Source organism: Bacillus rossius, chromosome 13 (assembly GCF_032445375.1).
Source record: "Bacillus rossius redtenbacheri isolate Brsri chromosome 13, Brsri_v3, whole genome shotgun sequence".
Classification (NCBI taxonomy): Eukaryota; Metazoa; Arthropoda; class Insecta; order Phasmatodea; family Bacillidae; genus Bacillus; species Bacillus rossius.
This window is the reverse complement of record NC_086340.1, coordinates 15,442,940-15,461,858: the sequence shown is the minus strand read 5'-3', so window position 1 is coordinate 15,461,858 and position 18,919 is coordinate 15,442,940. Positions and strand designations below refer to the sequence as shown.

The window sequence follows — 18,919 nt, the reverse complement described above, 5'->3', positions numbered from 1 at the left end:
AATTTATCACATTACACTTTAACATTACACAAGACTAAAACACTAACAAAACTTAATTTTATACATTGCTGTAGCATATTAGAAGACGAAATAACTCACAAGACTAACATTAAGAGGGCTGCATTACAAATTTACTTTACAGAGAAGAAAATATCCTTTCAAGATATTTCATTACCTCATTCATTACATAATACTGCCGTTGATGTGATCGTAGATATAAAGTATTTAAAAAATATATTCCATTATGTTTATGTAAATATTTTGAAAACGTTATTGCTTAAAGATGCTCATTATTTAAATAATAACGAATCTTTTACTTTTATGTACTGAACAAACAAAATACTTATAAGTTAATAAGAATAAGCTTAGTTGAGTAACATCTTCAATTTGTATTGAATTCAATGTACATATCGAAAATCATGTACAATGAATGCAACAGATTGAATTCAATAAATATTTGATCTTGTGAAACGGCCATAATATTGATGTAGATTAGGGACCGGAAAAATTCGCGGTTTCGACGGCCTTCAGGATAGACTGCACATTCCCCTGTACACTCGGGCAAATAATGGCAGTTCATTTGCTGCTGACTTGTTAGTCGTCTCAGCTTGTTTGTCTGTGATTCGATCCTTCTTTGGTTGGTGTTTTATAATTGGTTGAGATTCGTCCAGATGAACAGTAAGCCAATAGCAAAATCATCTAAAAGGTATATGTATTTGACTTCTAGCCTATCGCCGAATGAATCCGCGAATTTTTCCGGTCTCTATTAATTATAGATGCTCACATGCATCGTGAGAGTCCGTATAAAGCCTATTACAATTCTATAAGTATACATTAAAATGCTTTTAAAATATACATGTGTAATATAATTAAAACTTGTTTAAGTAAGATCATCACAAAAAAAAATGAAAATCCTTCAACAGTAAGTGATGTTTTATAAGATTTTAACAAAACACACTTACAATAAGAGAATACTAATCATACCACATAATTCAACACAAAATATACATTCCAGTAGGCGCTACGTAAAAACAACTTCTATTTTTATGCTGATAACTCTGCATTGTTTTATATATATATTTATTTCTAACTTTTAATATTCTCTACACATTAACTGAAATTACTTATTTACAGAGTCTTAGCTAATGTTGGTCTGTACCACATACAGTTCGTACGATATCTCTACGCAAAACACATACAGTTCATTATTAGTAATATCAATTATATTTCATGAACATAATGAAATTAGTATAGGCCCTAGGTTGTTCACTGTTAATTGAGTACTTCTGAAGTATTTTCATTGTGAGTTAACATACATACCAAATGCCATTCTTCCATTAAAGTTACAAAGAAGACAACAAGATAATATAAATATGTATGTAGTACCATATTTTAAACCCCTATTAAATGAATAATAACTCAATCTATATTCTGGACTATTAAGTAATAATTTTTATTAATGTTATTTATAACTTAAATAAAATGACAACTAACAAATTAGTAAAAAAATATAATTACGTGCGATATAGTGTGACATTTGTACTTGGACGGCAAACGAATATAATAAAATGTCTATGACAATGTTAACTTTACTCATTATTATGGAAAGAAACAAAATGGGCAGATAAGCATATTCTACGCTGACATTTAAAAATGCTCAATTTAAAATGAACATTCCAAGAAAATTTATTTTATATCACCACAAAAAATCAAACTGCGGCGTCATTTTCCCGATGACAAACAAAAAAGTTGTATGGTCGCGAATAATACATTCGTATGGCGTCACATCAGCGGAATATTCCCTTGGCATAAATGTGTGAATTCTGTGGCACTAATGGAGAAGTAAACCTTCGCTCGAACACAAAAACAAATGAACGAACAGCTTTTTTTTTTTGATAAGATGTGTAATCGGAGACCCCTGGGGTGGTTGAAGAGTGTCAGGTCGGTCGCCAGACCAGATAGTAAAAGCTCAGGGGCTGAGGATAGAAAAGGCATATCTCCAAATTATTAAGTATAAATGTTGTCATGTAATAGTTAAAGACTTGATTACACCCAGGTTTATAAACCCATCATGATCATGAAGACACTGATCGGAAGGTAATGTGCAATACATTTCAATGGCGTTTTCAGTTTTTGCTAAATAATTATAAATATAAGCAAAATTTCAATGTATCTGGACAAATCAAAATATTGATAATATTATTTTCATCACAGAAATAATATATGATATGATAAATAAATTTGAAAAAAGCGGTTATGTTAAATGTATTGTATACTTTCAGTAGGCAAAATTTCCGGCCCCTACCTCTTATAGACTTTGAGAAAAACTGCCTTTTAAAATAACATTAATATAGATAGGAGCGCAAATTTGTGACACGGCCTCTTAATCTGGAGGACTGAGGGCCAATTAGAGTCCCTCACTCATAGAAGTGTCGAATCATAGGCCACCCAGTCGAGACGACTCACAAGTCAGCAGCCAATGAACAGTTGGCATTTGCCCGAGTGTGTAGAGGATATTGGAGTCTATCCTGGAGGTCATTGAACCCGCGAATTTTCCGGGTCTCAAGTTATGAATAGAGACCTGCAAAATTCGCGGATTCATTGACCTCCAGGATAGACTCTACTACACTCTACACACTCGGGCAAATGCCACCTGTTCATTGGCTGCTGACTTGTGAGTCGTCTCGACCGAGTGTCTGTGATTCGACACTTCTTTGAGCGAGGGTCTCTAATTGGCCCTCATTACTCCAGATTAACAGTGGACCAATTGCAGAAGCAGCGCTAAGGTAAAATTTATTATTTGAATTGTAGCATATCACGAAATGAATCCGCTAATTTTGCAGGTCTCTAGTTATGAAGTAATGCTCCCGATAGCCTGATCAGTTAAGACAGTCGGTGCCAAGCTTGAACAAGTTGTCACCTGTCAGTCGACTTCCAGAGCCGGAAGAGTGAGGTCGTGTTCACCCGATGTCTCGCAGGTGTGTGTGCTCAACACATTCGTTTACTTCCTACCGAGAACATTTTGACGTAACAACGTCTAATAAATTGATGAACGCCGGCTGCACGCACGAAAAATGATTACTCATTGTCCCGTTACGCACATTTCCCCGTTACGCGCTTAGTCCCGTTACGCTCATTGTACGCTTGCGCCGCATCTATCTCTCTTCTTCTCGATTGGAACAACCATCGATTTGACTTTTTCGAGGCACATTAAACTTGAAACACTCCCATTCGTTTCCTACTTTTCCTATCATCGTCCCACCCTTAACAGAATAACACAGATTGGAAGAAGTTAAATAGCAAACACGTATAAAAGTTAATACACGTATAATACACGTATAATAGTTAATTTAATCTGTTCGTTAAATTAATAAACATATTTGCATTAATGAGTGCTAATAAAAGTAAATTTATCAATTAAATTGTAGATTTCATTTCACTCCTTCTTTGTATCCATACAAAATAGTGATCATTAAATAAAAATTATTCAATTTTATTCATAAAAGTATGCAATCATTTCATAAATATTTTGTTATGACGTTGTCACGTTAAACTATCGTCCGTAAACCGACTTTACAGACAACCATTTTTTATTATCTTTGTTCATCGGCACTACCTGATTCGCTTGGTTCTCTCTCTGACCATCCCGTATTGGACGGAAAATGGCTTCCAACTGTTTCCATTAAAATAAAAAATTGTACAATTAACCTTGAATATGTTTTAAATAATGTCACACTATCAAAGTTTATTTTTGGTCTGAGCTATTTGAAACTTTTCAAATTTAATCTCATTTTGATATTAAATAACTAGGGACCGAAAAAATTCGTGGATTCAATGGCTTCTAGGATAGCCTCCGTTATCCTCTGCATTTCTCAAGTAAACACGCGTGTTCATTGGGTACTAAATTGTGAAGCGTCTCCACTGGGTAGCTTGTGATTCGACGCTTCTTTGGTCGATAGTCTCTCATTGGCCCAGAGAGCTCCAGTTAAACTGCGAGCCAATAGAAGAACCAGCAGAATTGTACACATGTTTGAATTTCAGCCTATCACGAAATGAATCCGCGATTTTTTCCGGTCTCTATAAATAACGCATCATTGATATAATTTTTGAACTTGTTATGATATTTAGAGCCACGGAATTTTCGCGGATTTATTTAGTCGCAAGCTAGAATGCAAATTTCCACACTGTCGCACTGTGTTCATGATTCGACCGCAGTTATCTGGACACGCCCCTCTACGACCGTGAGCCAACGATGTCCAGCTAGGAGAGAAGTAAGCGAATCCGCGAAATTTTCGGGACTCTAATGATATTTGTGAATTTTAAAATTATTTTTTTCACGTATAAATTAAACTCACGATAATATACGTTACATAGCAAGATAAATATTCAGGGATTTTTTTAAGTTACATAAATATAATTTTATTTTCACACATAAAATTATGTCGCATACGACATTCATATTAACATTATTTTAGTTATTTCACTTTTATATCCTCTTTAATCGCCCATTGCGTTCGTCGACATTTTAAAGATTCTTTGTGACGTATACTGATGTCATTTCCGTTTTCGCTTGGCAATATTTTGATTGGTAGGTTTACAGCCAACATCCAGCATATTTTAGAACCCGTTCTGTTGTATGCAAATCATGTCATTCAAACTTCTCAAACAGTCATGGCCGCGCTAGTGACGTTTTTTCTGTGACGTAATAACCCTCCGCCTTTATTTGACCAAACATTTTCGAAGGTGTTGGACAGTGTGACAGTGCTTTTAGCACATGTTTGAAGATATCTGTCAAACCTCTAATGGAGAAAATTGACAAATCGTGCGGTTCGTCCGATATCTCCCTCTCATGCTTTGTTGCAAGATGAATATTTGAGACGTAAATCTGACAGTGTGACGGGAACTTGAGCCGTTGTTTCCATTTCGCGAGGCAGCGTTTCTCTCCCGTGGCGCCCCCTCACTTCGTCTGTTGTCTTCGCATGTCTTACGTCATTCCTTCCAGCGCGTCATTTTATCGCGTGTCTCGATCTTGTTCTTCCACTCCGCTTTAAGATGACCCCTCAGCGATAGTTCCATCGTCGTCTTCCCCTCCGTCTACACTGTAAATGTTTTCCGTGTGAAATTACAGATATTTGAACATTTGTACATTCACACGAAAACAACTGAATCGCTAGAGACCGGAAATTTTCGCGAATTCATTTCGCGATAGGCTAAAATACAAATCTTTATACCTCAGTTCTGCCTCTGCTATTGGTTTGCAACTCACCTGGATGACTCTGGGCCAACGAGAAACACCCAACCAAAGCTTTATCGAATCACAGGCTGCTACGCTGGAACGTCTCGCAAGACAGCAGCCAATGAGTGGGTGGCATTTGACCGAGTGTACGTAGAACTATGGAGTTCGTCCTAGAGGTCATTGAACCCGCGAATTTTTGCGGTCCCTATGAATCGCTACTAAACATAGTCCGAATATTTCTGGTTTCAGATTCTTACCCGGGAATTTATGTCTTGTGTTGTCCCAGTACCGCCAATAGTAAATGTTGTTTGTAAACAGTTCTCTGAATAGCTTTCCAGTATTAACTGCGCACATAATAAGCGCGATAAAACAAAAATAAAGTCAAATTGTTGGATACTCAATTATCTGTGCCATTGTTAAAAAGAAAATAACGTTTGAATTGAAACATCAATTGAAATATAAAATCACGCGCCAATTTTCGTAGGAAATACTCAGTATTATTTTGAAAAACGTATTTAATATATGCTGAAATAACCATAGCCACGTGTTGTAAAATGTATATAATATCGTTCTTGTAGTATTACAAACTATTTCTTGGCAACTGGTTTCCAAAGGAATATTTGTTTCTGTGTAGATTTTTTTAGTCTTTCCCACAAAAATAAAACTGTGTGGCCGCCATGCGCATTATAAGCGAAACTTCACTTTTCGGTAAACTACTTAAACGATAAAACTAAATAGGTGCAATGTACACAATGGAAGTTCGCACTGGAGGTTCACAATATTGTAACAAACATGGCGTTCAAAAAAACCCCTGCAAACAGTGTAACAATTGTCTGTATCTCTACTTTATTTCTTCCTCCACCTCCCCATTCCCCTGTCCATACTCGAGCGCCCCAATCCTGAACGTTACATTTTCTTTACTCTCTGATGGGTAGAGACCCGGAAATTTTGTGAATTAGTTTGGCCTCAGGGTAGAATTCAAAGTCATAGGTGTTTTCAAACCATGTTTGCTTTTCCCGTTGGTTTGATTTATTGGCGAGAACATTTTTATCCTTGTTAATTGGCACTACCTGGTTCGCTTACTTCTCTCCTAGCTGGGCATCGTTGGCTCAGGGTCGTAGTGGGGCGTGTCCAGATAACTGCGGTCCAATTATTAACACGGTGCGAGAATGTGAAGGTTTGCATTCTAACTTGCAACCAAATGAATCCACGAAATTTCCTTACCTCTAACCATCTTGGGTGTGAAGGTTTGCATTCTAATTTGCGAATTAATGAAGACTCGACATCTACGTTTCTCTCCTGATAAGTAATCACATTACCTTACCCTGCCGGCTGTAAAAATTTTGGGCTTATGTAAATCTTATCCGTCTCGACTTACTCTGTCACGTGATAAGTTTCCTGTTGAGCGGGTCATGTTTCGATCCCTAAAAAAATACACGTAATCGTCTGACGAGAGTATCAGTTGTAAATGTTTTAACACCTGAATGGCTCGTGTCATTGTATCACGTGTTTTTTTACACTACCTGAAGTACTAGTAGCCAATGACTAAGGACCGGTAAAATTCGCGGTTTCATTTCGCGTTAGGCTAAAATCCAAACAAGTACATCTATGTACCGCTACCAAGATTGGACCACATTTTATCTGGAGAAGTGTGAACCATTGAGAAACCCTAACCCCATGAGTGCCGAATTACAGACGACTGAGTTGAGAAGTCTCGCCAATCAGCAGCCAATTGACGGGTGACATTTTCACTAGTATGCAGATGACTGTGGAGTCTATCCTGGAGGTCATTGAACCCACGAATTTTTCCTGTCCCTACCAATGACAAAAACCCGGGAAAAACATGTGATCGAATCTTGTGCGACCGGGAGAGGTGACATGAGGCAGCAGCCAATGAACACAAGACATCTACTTGATGACGCACACGTTTATGGATTCTAGCCTGGCACCATTAATTAACACTGAATATTTTTAGAAACATATCGATGTAGTTTCACGAGTATATCTGCGCAAGAAAGTTGGAAGTTGAAATGAAAAATACGTTGTTTTTTTTTCGTTGCATTATTGCGCGTCGTTTATAAATCGCTACTATACAGTGTTGTGGTTGCTGAACATTTTACGTCTCGCGTTCTTGTGTACTTAATAAACCAGACCTAGCCCCATTTGCAAATTTCTTTTTTTCCACCCTGCGAGGTAACTTCCCCCCCCCCCCCTTCTTCCTTATTAGCGCAGGTAACGTAGCTGGAGTTGAACGGGTCGTTACCACAACGCCGAAATACCATAACGCCGAATGTCGAAATTGACCACAATGCCGACAGCTATAAAACTGCTGTGTACCACAACGCCTAAATAACAACTGAATGAATTTGTGTGTGTTTCTTAAATGTACCTTATCGCCGAAATACCACAATCAAACCTAACCTTACCTAACCTAACCTAACCTAGTCTAACCTAACCTAGTCTAACCTAACCTAACCTTTGTGGCAGTCCTGCAATGACATTTTTCGGCGTTAGTGTATTTCGGCGTTGTGGTAATTCGGCGTTGTGGTACACAGCAGTTTTCTAGCTGTCGGCGTTGTGGTCAATTTGGCATTTCGGCGTTGTGGCATTTCGGCGTTGTGGCATTTCGGCGTTGTGGTGCGTCCCCGAGTTGAACACCTTCGTGTTTTCCTGAGCAGCTAGACGTCTGGTTTCAAAATCGTGTTTCCGAAAGAGAGTTTCTTTGTCCTGGCTCAACAAATCAAGGTTCCGTGAGTCGAGTAATGGCTGACCGTACAAAGTACGCTGTTAAACAAATCACAGTAAGTTACATTTACGGTATTTTCAGCAAACGTTGAACTTCAAATAAACGAACGGTTCTTCGCGGTTCCATGCAGCTGGATCTTCTTAGAAACTACAGAGAGAAAAATATTTTTTCGATACAAACAAATATATTTGTTTGCGTATGGCGAAACAAATATTCATAATATGTAATATATAGGTACACACACACACACACACACACACACACACACACACACACACACATATATATCCCAACAAAATTTTTACTTGTAACTCATTTGATTATGTGCATATAACAAGTTGAGGAAAGATATTTTTTTTTGTCAAAAAATAGTTTCTACTCTAAAAATATTTGTTGTTAGTTCGAGGATAATAAAAAAATTACCGTCAATAATTTTATTACGAAATAAAAAAATAAGCTTACAAATATTTTTAATTAAACTCTTTAAAAAAAATCTGCTTGGCTAATGATGCTCACAAATCCCAATGTTGATTTCATGGTTGGAATTATTTGTGGAAGGTTTTTCGGAAGGCCCTCAGCTACTCCGTCATGGTGCTCTCAATGTCGGGAATTACGTCGTAACGTTTTTTGTTTAGCACGACTCATTTCTTTGGTCTCCATTTCGCAAAAAAAAAAAAAAAAAAGTTTTCGGAATTCATGCATGATTAAAGATACGGAAATTTCGACGCATTCATTTAGTCGCGTGACTCAGCCATGCGCGACCACTCTTTTTACTTCCCAATGTCTCTATTCCCTCTCCCCCTCTTCCACTCAACTCCTTCTTCAGAGCCCGCCCAAACGTCTCTTTGAGTTAGTTATGCGCTAGCTTGCGCGAGTTCGCTACGGCCGAGACTCGCTTCGGCAATAATATGCCCAAGGATGTCCGTGACGTAATGTTCGCAAGGCGCGTTTACGGTGCGTAAATCACTTCTTCTTTTTTTTTTTTTTACGTGGGACGGTCGTTCCCTGAGAAGGTTGTTGTTGTTTGCAAGATGGCGACCTCCGACGTGTGCTCGGCTCGCTGTGTCGTCGGAGGCTTTCGACCATCCGGATGAATACCTCTTTGACCGCAAACGTGCGACTTTTGAAAATCGACCAAGAGTCCCTGCCTCCTAGAGCATCCTTGACGGAGCACCGACGGGTTAGCGACGGTCGTGTCCAGACAGGCAAGGTAAATTGGCGCCCTAGGCGAAAAACCTTAATGCCCCCCCCCCCCCCCCCCAACCGGACACCCCAAAAAAATTTTTTTTCCTTGCCTCAAAATACATCACGTAAGCCTAAGATTTTGTCAACAATCAATTGTAAGCAGGCTTGTGTTTTTGTTTTACTTTTTTACTTGTTACAATTCATAAACAGGTCACCGTGGACTTTTAAATAATTACTTGTATCAATATAAACATTCCAAACTGTTACAAAAATCCATTTTCATCTAGTTTCAATAATAGTTAAACATATTATATCAGCTGTTATGTGTCGTGCTGCGCCGCCCCCAGCTACTTGGCGCCCTAGGCGGTTGCCTGGTTCGCCTGTATCTTTGAATATATATACTGTATAGAAGTCGCCAGCCCAGGTTAAAATTTCTAATACGGTTTTGAGGTAGTTGGTTAATTCACCGCCGCAATCGCCACCATCTCTAGGGCATCGACTTGTGGTGGTCCCTAGCGGACAAGTGTCAAACTCTTCACACACCCCTTCCCCCTCCTGTTGAACGCAGTGAATGATGGATTGGGGGGGGGGGGGGGTGCGGGGAATGACAGCGGGCGACAGTGCTGCTCTCTAACGTGTAAATAACAACTAAGACGATACAGGGCGTTACGGCAGCGCACTGCAGCGGTGAAGTTCCCAAGCTGCTCATCATACGCTCCTGAAAAACGTAGAGTAAATCCTATCCACTCGCGACTTCTATACAGTATATATATTCAAAGCCTGTATGGACGCGCCGGCCCTGCAGACAGGCCTCTTCAGTAGCGCCCCCCGCAGAGCTTCCACATATCACCGGGGGTTAGTTAACGTTTACCCGAACGCAGTTTCGAGCGATGGCGGCTCCAGCAAGACCTCCCGGGCAGGGCTCTCTCACACACAGGAGGATGCAGTTAATAATCATGACATTGCCCTTTTGTGATATCCACAAAATATACGGTCTCAAATACTGAAATTTAGTATTTTCGTACAAATTATGATCGAAAGAAGAGTTTAAGCACATTAACGAAAGTAATTAAGTTAACAGTAATATTCCCTACAAAGAAACAAGAAGTGAAATTTGGGCTTGGAAGGGGCTGTCGCCCCCTGCGCCCCTTCCTCTGGAGCCGCGCTTGGTTTCGAGTCGTTGGATTCGACGGCGCAGGGCGGTACAGGTACAGTAGCTCACGGGCTGTCGGGTTTGTTGCTCTTTCCGGAAGTTAACGTGTGTCGGCGGGGAGTGAAGCTCGCAAGAAACCGGAATGGCTTGGTGTGATGCACTTGTAGTGTTGTTGTGGTTGATATTCTTGTGCTGTGCGTTGAAAGTGACCTACAGCAGACCTACACTCCCGATTATTCGCGAAATTAAGTGGCAGGGCCGCCGCGGGTAAGTTTAAATCGCGGATAATCCGCAAAAGAGCCGAAAAAATGGGAAACAAAAGAAACGAAACATTAATTTCAACTTAAAAATATAGACCTTTATGTACAGTAAAAGTTACAATTAACTATATATCCCAGTGCATTCATCCAAATTTCTGTCGGGATCTTTTGCAACCGTGAGTAGCAGGCTCTCGAATAAATTAGACCAAGCGACAAGGCAAACAAAAAATCTAGCTTCCTTTAAGTACAGGCTGAAAAAACATCTTTGTAACAACTGCTTACCATGACCACTTCGCCGCTACCCTATTGCTTGAATCTGTGTGTGAATGGGCGAGTGACTGGTTTTAATGTAGCATCACTTTTTTTTAATACTATTTGCTGTATCTTTAATCACTTTCCTTTTTATGTATGTATATGCTTAATTTTTAATTACTTTAAATTAGTTATGGTTGAATCTTTTGTAATAGCTAATATTTGAACATTAAGTTAAAATGTTAATTTGTTCTCTTAATATTTAGTCAACATCTGCTTATACCATGCTTAATTTTTAGTATTCCACTATTTGATGTAATTACAGAAAAGTGGTTAAGTGGTTAAGCCTTAACTTCGCCACCAATAAAGACGATAAATAAATAAATAAATAAATTAATTAATTAACAGCAACAATTTTTAAATGATGCTAAAATTTTAGTATTGGAATTGAATAAGAATAATTATCATACAATACATTTCAGTAATGTAAAATAAAAGTGCTCAACCATAACACTAGAAACAAAGTGCGACAGAGACAAAACTAGCAACGCATGCCAGCCTACTGCGTGAGTTCCGAGAAGGCCTGTGGCGTTTTACTGTATACTGCACACAACACACTCGTCGGTAGATTTCAAATTTGCTCACTTGTAATAAAATAAAGATTTACATATGTGCTGTATTTTTTTCGTAGCATGCGCGGATAATCCGCACCTCGGATCATCCGCCCGCGGATAATAGGGAGTTTACTGTAGTTAAGTTCGTTGGAAAAAAAAAAGTGTAAATGTAAAGCTGTGCGAACTGCCGCAGCGAAGGACAGGCCCTTACGTGTTCGAAAAGAGCCGCCGATTTTTTTATTTTTTTTTTTTTCGGTTCACCGTTCAGTGATACGGTTCTCTTCTGGGCTGTACGCCGATGGTCTCGGCACGAACACTTGCTGATCCGAATCACGGGTCATTGGAGTCGGATCCCGAGACCGGGGTTTCAAGCATCTGCCTTGAGGTAGACGGGATTCACGTGGTGTGGATGACCCGGATCACGGGTAACGGGTCACGGATTTACTGAACCGTGTTTGTACCTTCCAGTCTATTCGACTCGGGTCTCGCGCTGAACGACTGGGTCTCGGATCTTCGTTCACGGGACACGGATCTTTGATCGCGGGACACGGGTCACTTCCAATGAATGAAACGGAAAAATCCGTATTGCTTACAATCATAAAACACTGGCAACACCGTGTCACTGCCGCGGTGATCTGAGTTACACGAGACATGCTTCTTCGCGTGTGGGACGTGTTTGGCTACCGCCTAGATGTTTATCCGTGCTGCAAATGGGGGGGACACATTGAACATTCATAACCTATTTTTAAAAACAATGAAAATCCCTCTTTTTATTAGTACGTAGATTGTTCATGTCCAACTTATAGACTACTTCATTAAATACGAATTAATTAAATTGGGTCCATCTTGTAATATCTGTACCTCTTAGGCATAAGACAGTATGTAAAAAAAAACATATTTTTTTCATGAGAGCAGTTTTAAATAATTCTAAAGAGATCCTCTCTTATTTACTCAACTTTTTTTCTACTGAAAATAAGTGAATTTTTAGTTACATCGTAGACATTAGTGTCATGTGCTGCTAGAAAGAAAGAACGTCAAACGGTGGTCAGGTTCGTGGTTAAAAGATCATTTTGCCCAAAAATGGACACACTGTGTTATGTCTCCGAGGTACAGACATATGAGTGTAACTTTATTGACGTGACAACGTCTAATAAATCGATGAACGCTGGCTGCACGCACGAAAAAGTGTCCCGTTACGCACATTGTCCCGTTACACCTTGTCCCGTTACGCTCATTGTACGCTTGCGCCGCATCTATCTCTCTTCCACTCGATTGGAACAACCATCGATTTGACTTTTTTCGAGGCACATTAAACTTGAAACACTCCCATTCGTTTCCTACTTTTCCTATCATCGTCCTATCCTTAACAGAATAACACAGATTGGAAGAAGTTAAATGGCAAACATGTATAGAAGTTATAGTTAAAATAAGCTCTTCGTTAAAGTAATAAACATATTAAAATTAATGAGTGCAAATAAAAGTAAAATTTATCAATTAAATTGTAGATTTCATTTCACTCCTTCTTTGTATCCATACGAAATAGTGATGATTCAATTAAAAATGATTCAAATTTTATTCTTGAAAGTATGCAATCGTTTCATCAATGTTTTGTCATGACGTTGTCACGTTAAACTATCGTCCGTAAAGCGACTTTACAGACAACCAATTTTTTTTTTCCTTCCCTCCACGTTGGAACCCTGGGGGGCAGCTGTTGCTTGTCGTGGACCTGGTCGTGACCCGGTGACCTCTGACCCCCCCGGCCTGCAGAGCAAGCAGAGCCCCGTGGAGGAGCTGCTGCGTCAGGCCGACCAGCTCATCTCGACCCAGAGGCCGCGCGCGGAGGTGTACGCCGCCATGGCAGACTCGCTGGGGCTGGCCTGGAAGGACGTCAACTCGCACCTGGAGCAGAGGAAGCAAGTCCTCGACCTGAACGTGTCCTACCACAGGTGGGCCCCGTCGTCTCTCTCTCTCGCCCTCCTCTACTGTGCCTTTACCTTCACCCACAGAACAAGAGGGAAATAAACAAGTGCGACTCTTACATGTGTCGCTATCTGTTGGGCGGGCCCATAACTACCAGCAAATTAAAAATCGGAATAGAGGTTCTCATACAAAGTTTTTTTAGTTAATAGGTTTTTTTTTTGGTTATATTAAGTTATCTTCTTGGCGGCGCAAAACTAATTTAATCGATGCGAAAATACTTAATGCTCTTTTTTTTTTTTTTAATAAACCGTCATGTAATAAATAAAGGAGTAGGAGGTGCAAAAACTCATTGTATTACACACCACAAAATTAGTGGCTACCTAAATAGAGTGAATTTTCACTGGTTTGTTTGCCTGATAATAGCTTATGCATTACTTCTCCTAATAAATTAATGTAGTTATGTCAGCAATATATATTATGAAAACTAATATCTAGCGGACGGGCCCATAACTACTTCAAAAAACTAGGTCTCAGCCTCGGTAATTAGAGTTTCTCCCCCATGCCTTTATACACAAGAGATTCCTTTGGACACCAAGAAACACCTAGCCTGATCGTGCCTGATGACTAGAGACATGCAAAATTCGCGGATTCATTTTGCGATAGGCTAGCATCAAAACAACTATACCTTCTTACCACTTCTGCGATTGGCCCACATTTTATCCGGGGAACTGTGAGCCAATGGGAAACACTAAACCAAGAAAGTGCCGAATTACGAACAGCCTAGTTGAGAAGTCTCACGCGTCAGTAGCCAATGAACAGGTGTCATTTCCGCGAGTATTTAAAGGACTGTGGAGTCTATCCTAGAGGTCAATGAATCCGCGAATTTTGCAGGTCTCTACTGATGACAAGAGACCCGGAAAATTCGCGGGTTCAATGACCTCCAGGATAGACTCCAATATATCCTCTACACACTCGGGCAAATGCCAACTGTTCATTGGCTGCTGACTTGCGAGTCGTCTCGAGCGGGTGGCCTGTGATTCGACACTTCTATGAGTGAGAATCTCTAATTGGCCCTCAGTCCTCCAGATTAACAGTGAACCAATGACAGAAGCAGCAAGCACTAAGGTATAAATATTTGAATTTTAGCATAACACGAAATGAACCCGCGAATTTTCCGGGTCTCTACTGATGACGGGAATAGACGCAACGTCGCAACTGTTCTGTCATAGGTAAGGACACCTGTATTTCGCGAATAAATTTCGTGTCAAGGTGTTTCACAAAATACTGTAGCTTTTCTCCTGTGGTTATTGGCTGAGGTTGGGGAGAGGTGTCGTCCCGCTCTTGACGGGGCCAATGAGAATGTGGTCACCGTACTGCTGCACCCTCATAATTTGCCATGACTCTTAGAAAAAGCTACAGTGTTTTGTGAAATACCTTGACACGAAATGTATTTGCGAAATACAGGTGTCCCTAGTCATAGGTAGAGAGAGACCTGTACAATTCGCAATTTCAAATCCCTAAAGGATAGACTCCATGTTCCTCTACGCATCACTCGCGCAAATTACACCTGCTGATTGGTTACCGGCTCGTAACACCTGTTGACTTGGAACGATAGCGATTCGCTCATTCTTTTGTTAAAGATTTTTTCACTGGCCCCAGAGTCCTTCAGATAAACTGTGGCCCAATTACTGAAGCAAAATAATGTCAAAAGTATTTGGACTCTATCCTATCGCGAAATGAATCCGCGAATTTTACAGGTCTCTATAGTCATAGGAATCCTACTGTGTTCTCCTGTCCTGTCGCTGTGTCCATCTGTTAAACATCAGCTGATTCAGGCAATCTTATTTTTTTTTGCATTCCTTGAAAATTTTCCTTTGACAAATAGTGCGAAATTGCAATTGCATATGACCAAAGAATTGTATTAAATCGAAATTGCCCACTGCATTCTCTCATGAAATGAACGTAAGAAATAGTTTGTATTGTTACAAGAAATATATTGTAACTTTGTACAACATGTGGGTATGGTTATTTTTGCATACGTGAAATACTTTTTTTTTTCCCTCGAGATAATACTGAGTATTTCTTACGAAAATTTATATTTTAATTTATATTTAATTGAAGCAAAATTATTTTAAAACATGAATATATATTCAAATATTCAATAATGGGACTTTATTTTTTTATCATGCTTATTAATGTGAAGCTATTCAGAGAACAGTTTACAAAAATAAAAAATTACCTATCGGAGTCACTGGAGTAACACAAAGCATAAATGTCCGGGTAAGTATCTGAACCCAGTATTACTGCGTTCTTTAAATGATTCATGCAATGGGGAATTTTCATTTAATGCAGTTTTTTTTTTTTTTGGATATACGCCATTGTATTTCTGCACTGTTTGTCATGGAAAAATTACGAAAAAAAAAGAAAAACGAAGATTTCAAAAAATATAATGTTTCATCTTCATATTTTTTGCTTAATTTTTTTCCCTGAATTTTTGGATGGTAAACAGTGCAAAACTGCAATGGCGCGTGTCTAAAAAAAAATGCATTAAACCAGTATTACTGCGAACACAATTTTTGTAGTGATAAAGTTGTTTACATGTAAATGGTCAAGTAGCACGCGAATATTTCTAGTCCAGTCACAAAAATAAAAGAAAGGAAAAGACAATGGACAGTGCCATAGGCGTCAAAAGGATATATTTTTTTTGGGGGGGGGGGGGGGGGGGGACTGCAATTGATTTAGTTGTTGAGGAATATCCATCCCCTGGGGAAAAAAAGCGGGCGGTCCGGGGGTCTGCCCCCGGGAAAATTTGGGGTTTGAAGGCATTTTTCTTTCCTAAATATTCTTATTATAGTTGGTTGCAATATATAATTTATTTTTTATAAAAAATATTTTCAGAGAACAAATTTGTAAAAACACAGTTAACATATCTGCTGGTGCTATATCCACACAAAATCATTAATTTAAACATCAGGAGAAACCTGAATGTTACACTTAAATGCCGCAGCAGTATTAAGAACATTTCTCACATGTACACAAACATAAGTAATAAAGTGATTATATTCACTATTATTATTGGAGGGGACGAAATTGAAGACTTTTTTTATTGGGGGGAGGGACATGTTTCCCCTTCGTCCCCCCCGGTTGCGACGCCCATGGACAGTACCAGGGACGAAGGAACCAGGGGGGACAGGGGGGACGTGACCCCCTGAACTTTTTGGGTGGAGGGGACTGTCCCCCCCCCCCCAACTTCTTTCTAGACCGTGATATTTTTATTTTGTAATATTATTCTGCCCAACTTTATTTGTAATTTCTTCTTCACCCATCAAATTTCATCTTAAGGAAACAATAATAATTTTAACATCGATGTATCCAATGTTTAGATACAAGAACTGCTTAGAAAGCGCTATTTTGCACTTTTAAAATCAAAATTTTCCTTGTGGAGGACCCCCGGAACCCCCCACATCTTAGTAAGAGGGGAATGGGTTTACATGACGTCGAAATCATTATTTGTCCCCCCCAACTTTATGAACACAGCTACAAGGACAGGGACAGGGACAGCTGCAGGGACAAGCGATCTTGGTCACAGCGACGCGCTTTGTTACTGTGCCCAGGCGTGCACAGAAGCAGGGATGAGATGAGCCTGCACGTTGTCTCATGAGATCGTGGCGAAAATCAGATATGTCGCTGGGAAAGAATTGGGGAACTAGCCTGACAAAGATTAAGTGGGAGTGTGCAGTGAGTGGAATAAGTTTTAAGTTTTATCTACAAAATCACTGCTAAAATAATAATTTTTAAATTAATATTTACAATTGTGCCGAAAAATGCAATTGGCTGCACAAACTCAGTGTTTAGTTCATATAGAGCTGCATTCTCATTTCTGTACAGGAGAATGCTTTGTTTTGTTTTTGTTGTTAACTTTGCCTCCTTAAAAATTTTGATAGCAGATTAGTTATTATATTTCTTACTTCTGTAAGGGGTATTCCATTAATCACGTGATGTTTTATTAGCAATTTTTTAACCCCCCCTCCCCCCTAGTGATTTGTGGTGATGTTTTAGACTACCCCCCCCCCCCCCCAATAAATCACGTGTATTTTTTTTGGTACAAAATATTTTTAAAAATTTCAGAATATTATCTTTAAATATAGGTATAATCTAATTTAATTCTGGAAAATTAAGCACAGTGATGACAATGGCCAGACACACATTAAGGTTGCAGGTTTATTCTCACTGGCATAAAAATAATAAAGGAAAGGCGTATAAGTAGAAATCGCGCGAAAAAAATAAATGCACGTGATATCGCTCTACACCCCCCCCCCTCCCCCCTTGTGATATTTCGTGATTTTTCCCGACCCCCCCCCCCCCCCCTTTTCGAGCCTCACGTGATGAATGGACGATCCCTAAGGTCTTGAGTGCACCGAGTGAGTCGTTCGTGTGGCCCCACCCAGTAGCTCCCTGCACGCCATTGGCTAGTGGTCAGTGCCGATGGCACAGTGCGATGTGACGGTGTAATGTCGGTGCGCAGCCGCGCGGAGGACTGCCACGACCGCATGCGCGCGCTGGAGGCGGCGTGCCGCGACTCGCTGCCTCCCGCGGACGCCGGCGAGGTGAAGGCGCTGCTGGCCCGGCTGCACGACTGCCGGCGGCTGGCGCTGGAGGCGCTCATGTCGGCGCTGCAGGAGGGCCGCCTGCTGCTGGACACCTTGAGGGAGCTGGCTAACCGGGGCACGCTCGACTCCCGGCCGGACCGCACCAGGACATCCTCCGAGTACGGTGGGTAGCCTTGCTGCGACCTCACAGTCCGCACCGACACGCTCTTTGGAAAACTGAATTTTTTTTTTATTTTTAAAAGTACCGTTCTCGGGAGCCACGGGAAAGCAGGTAGCCCCTAGACAAGACGTGACGGTCGCACCAGGATCTCCTCCGAGTATGGTGGGTGGACCTGCGACGTCCCTTGTGCGTTGCCCGTAGCATGGTGAACTTCACCGCCGAGTTTCAAGTCCGCAGGACACGCACTTTGGAAAACGGGGAATTTTTTATTTTATTTTTTAAAAGTCTCGTTCTAGAGACAGTATGGGAAAGCAGGTAACCCCTTGGCAAGACGTGACGGTCGGGGGCGACGGAGGACTGCCATAATGTAAAAACTACCATCGTGGAAGTATTCCGTCTGGCCTCTTCAAAAAAGGCGGAAAAGTACCATAAACGGAAAACTGCCATAACGAAACGAAATTCTGCCATATTTATTTATACACTTCATGGAATGAGTACAACTGCTTTGCTCTCGAAGTAGCGTATAGAATACGTCGCTAGGTAGCGCTGTTAACCCCCTAGCTGTTTCTTAGGTTAACTTAAAAAGGCTACAGATAGTACTTGTGGCGGTGATTTTCTGTAGTCCGTCATAAATCAACTCAACAGATCGCGCACTAGTAGAAACACATGTTTCCAAAAATGGGTTATAGGAAGCAGCACTGCATACTTATAAACACGATATTAAATAAATAAGGTAGTTTTCCATTATGGCACTATTCCTCCTGTTTTGGCGGGGGGCCATCA

At 40.3% G+C, this 18,919-nt stretch overlaps 1 protein-coding gene across 3 annotated transcripts in view; it reads left to right on the top strand.

Annotated features, from left to right (window-relative positions):
• LOC134538266 (titin) overlaps window positions 1–18,919 on the top strand; it is a 381,555-nt gene that overhangs the window by 232,791 nt on the left and 129,845 nt on the right. For all 3 annotated transcript variants that reach the window (XM_063379427.1, XM_063379428.1, XM_063379429.1), the window contains 2 exons: window positions 13,214–13,392; window positions 17,892–18,139. In XM_063379427.1, the coding sequence (XP_063235497.1) occupies window positions 13,214–13,392; window positions 17,892–18,139 (427 nt within the window). The remainder of the gene's footprint in view (window positions 1–13,213; window positions 13,393–17,891; window positions 18,140–18,919) is intronic.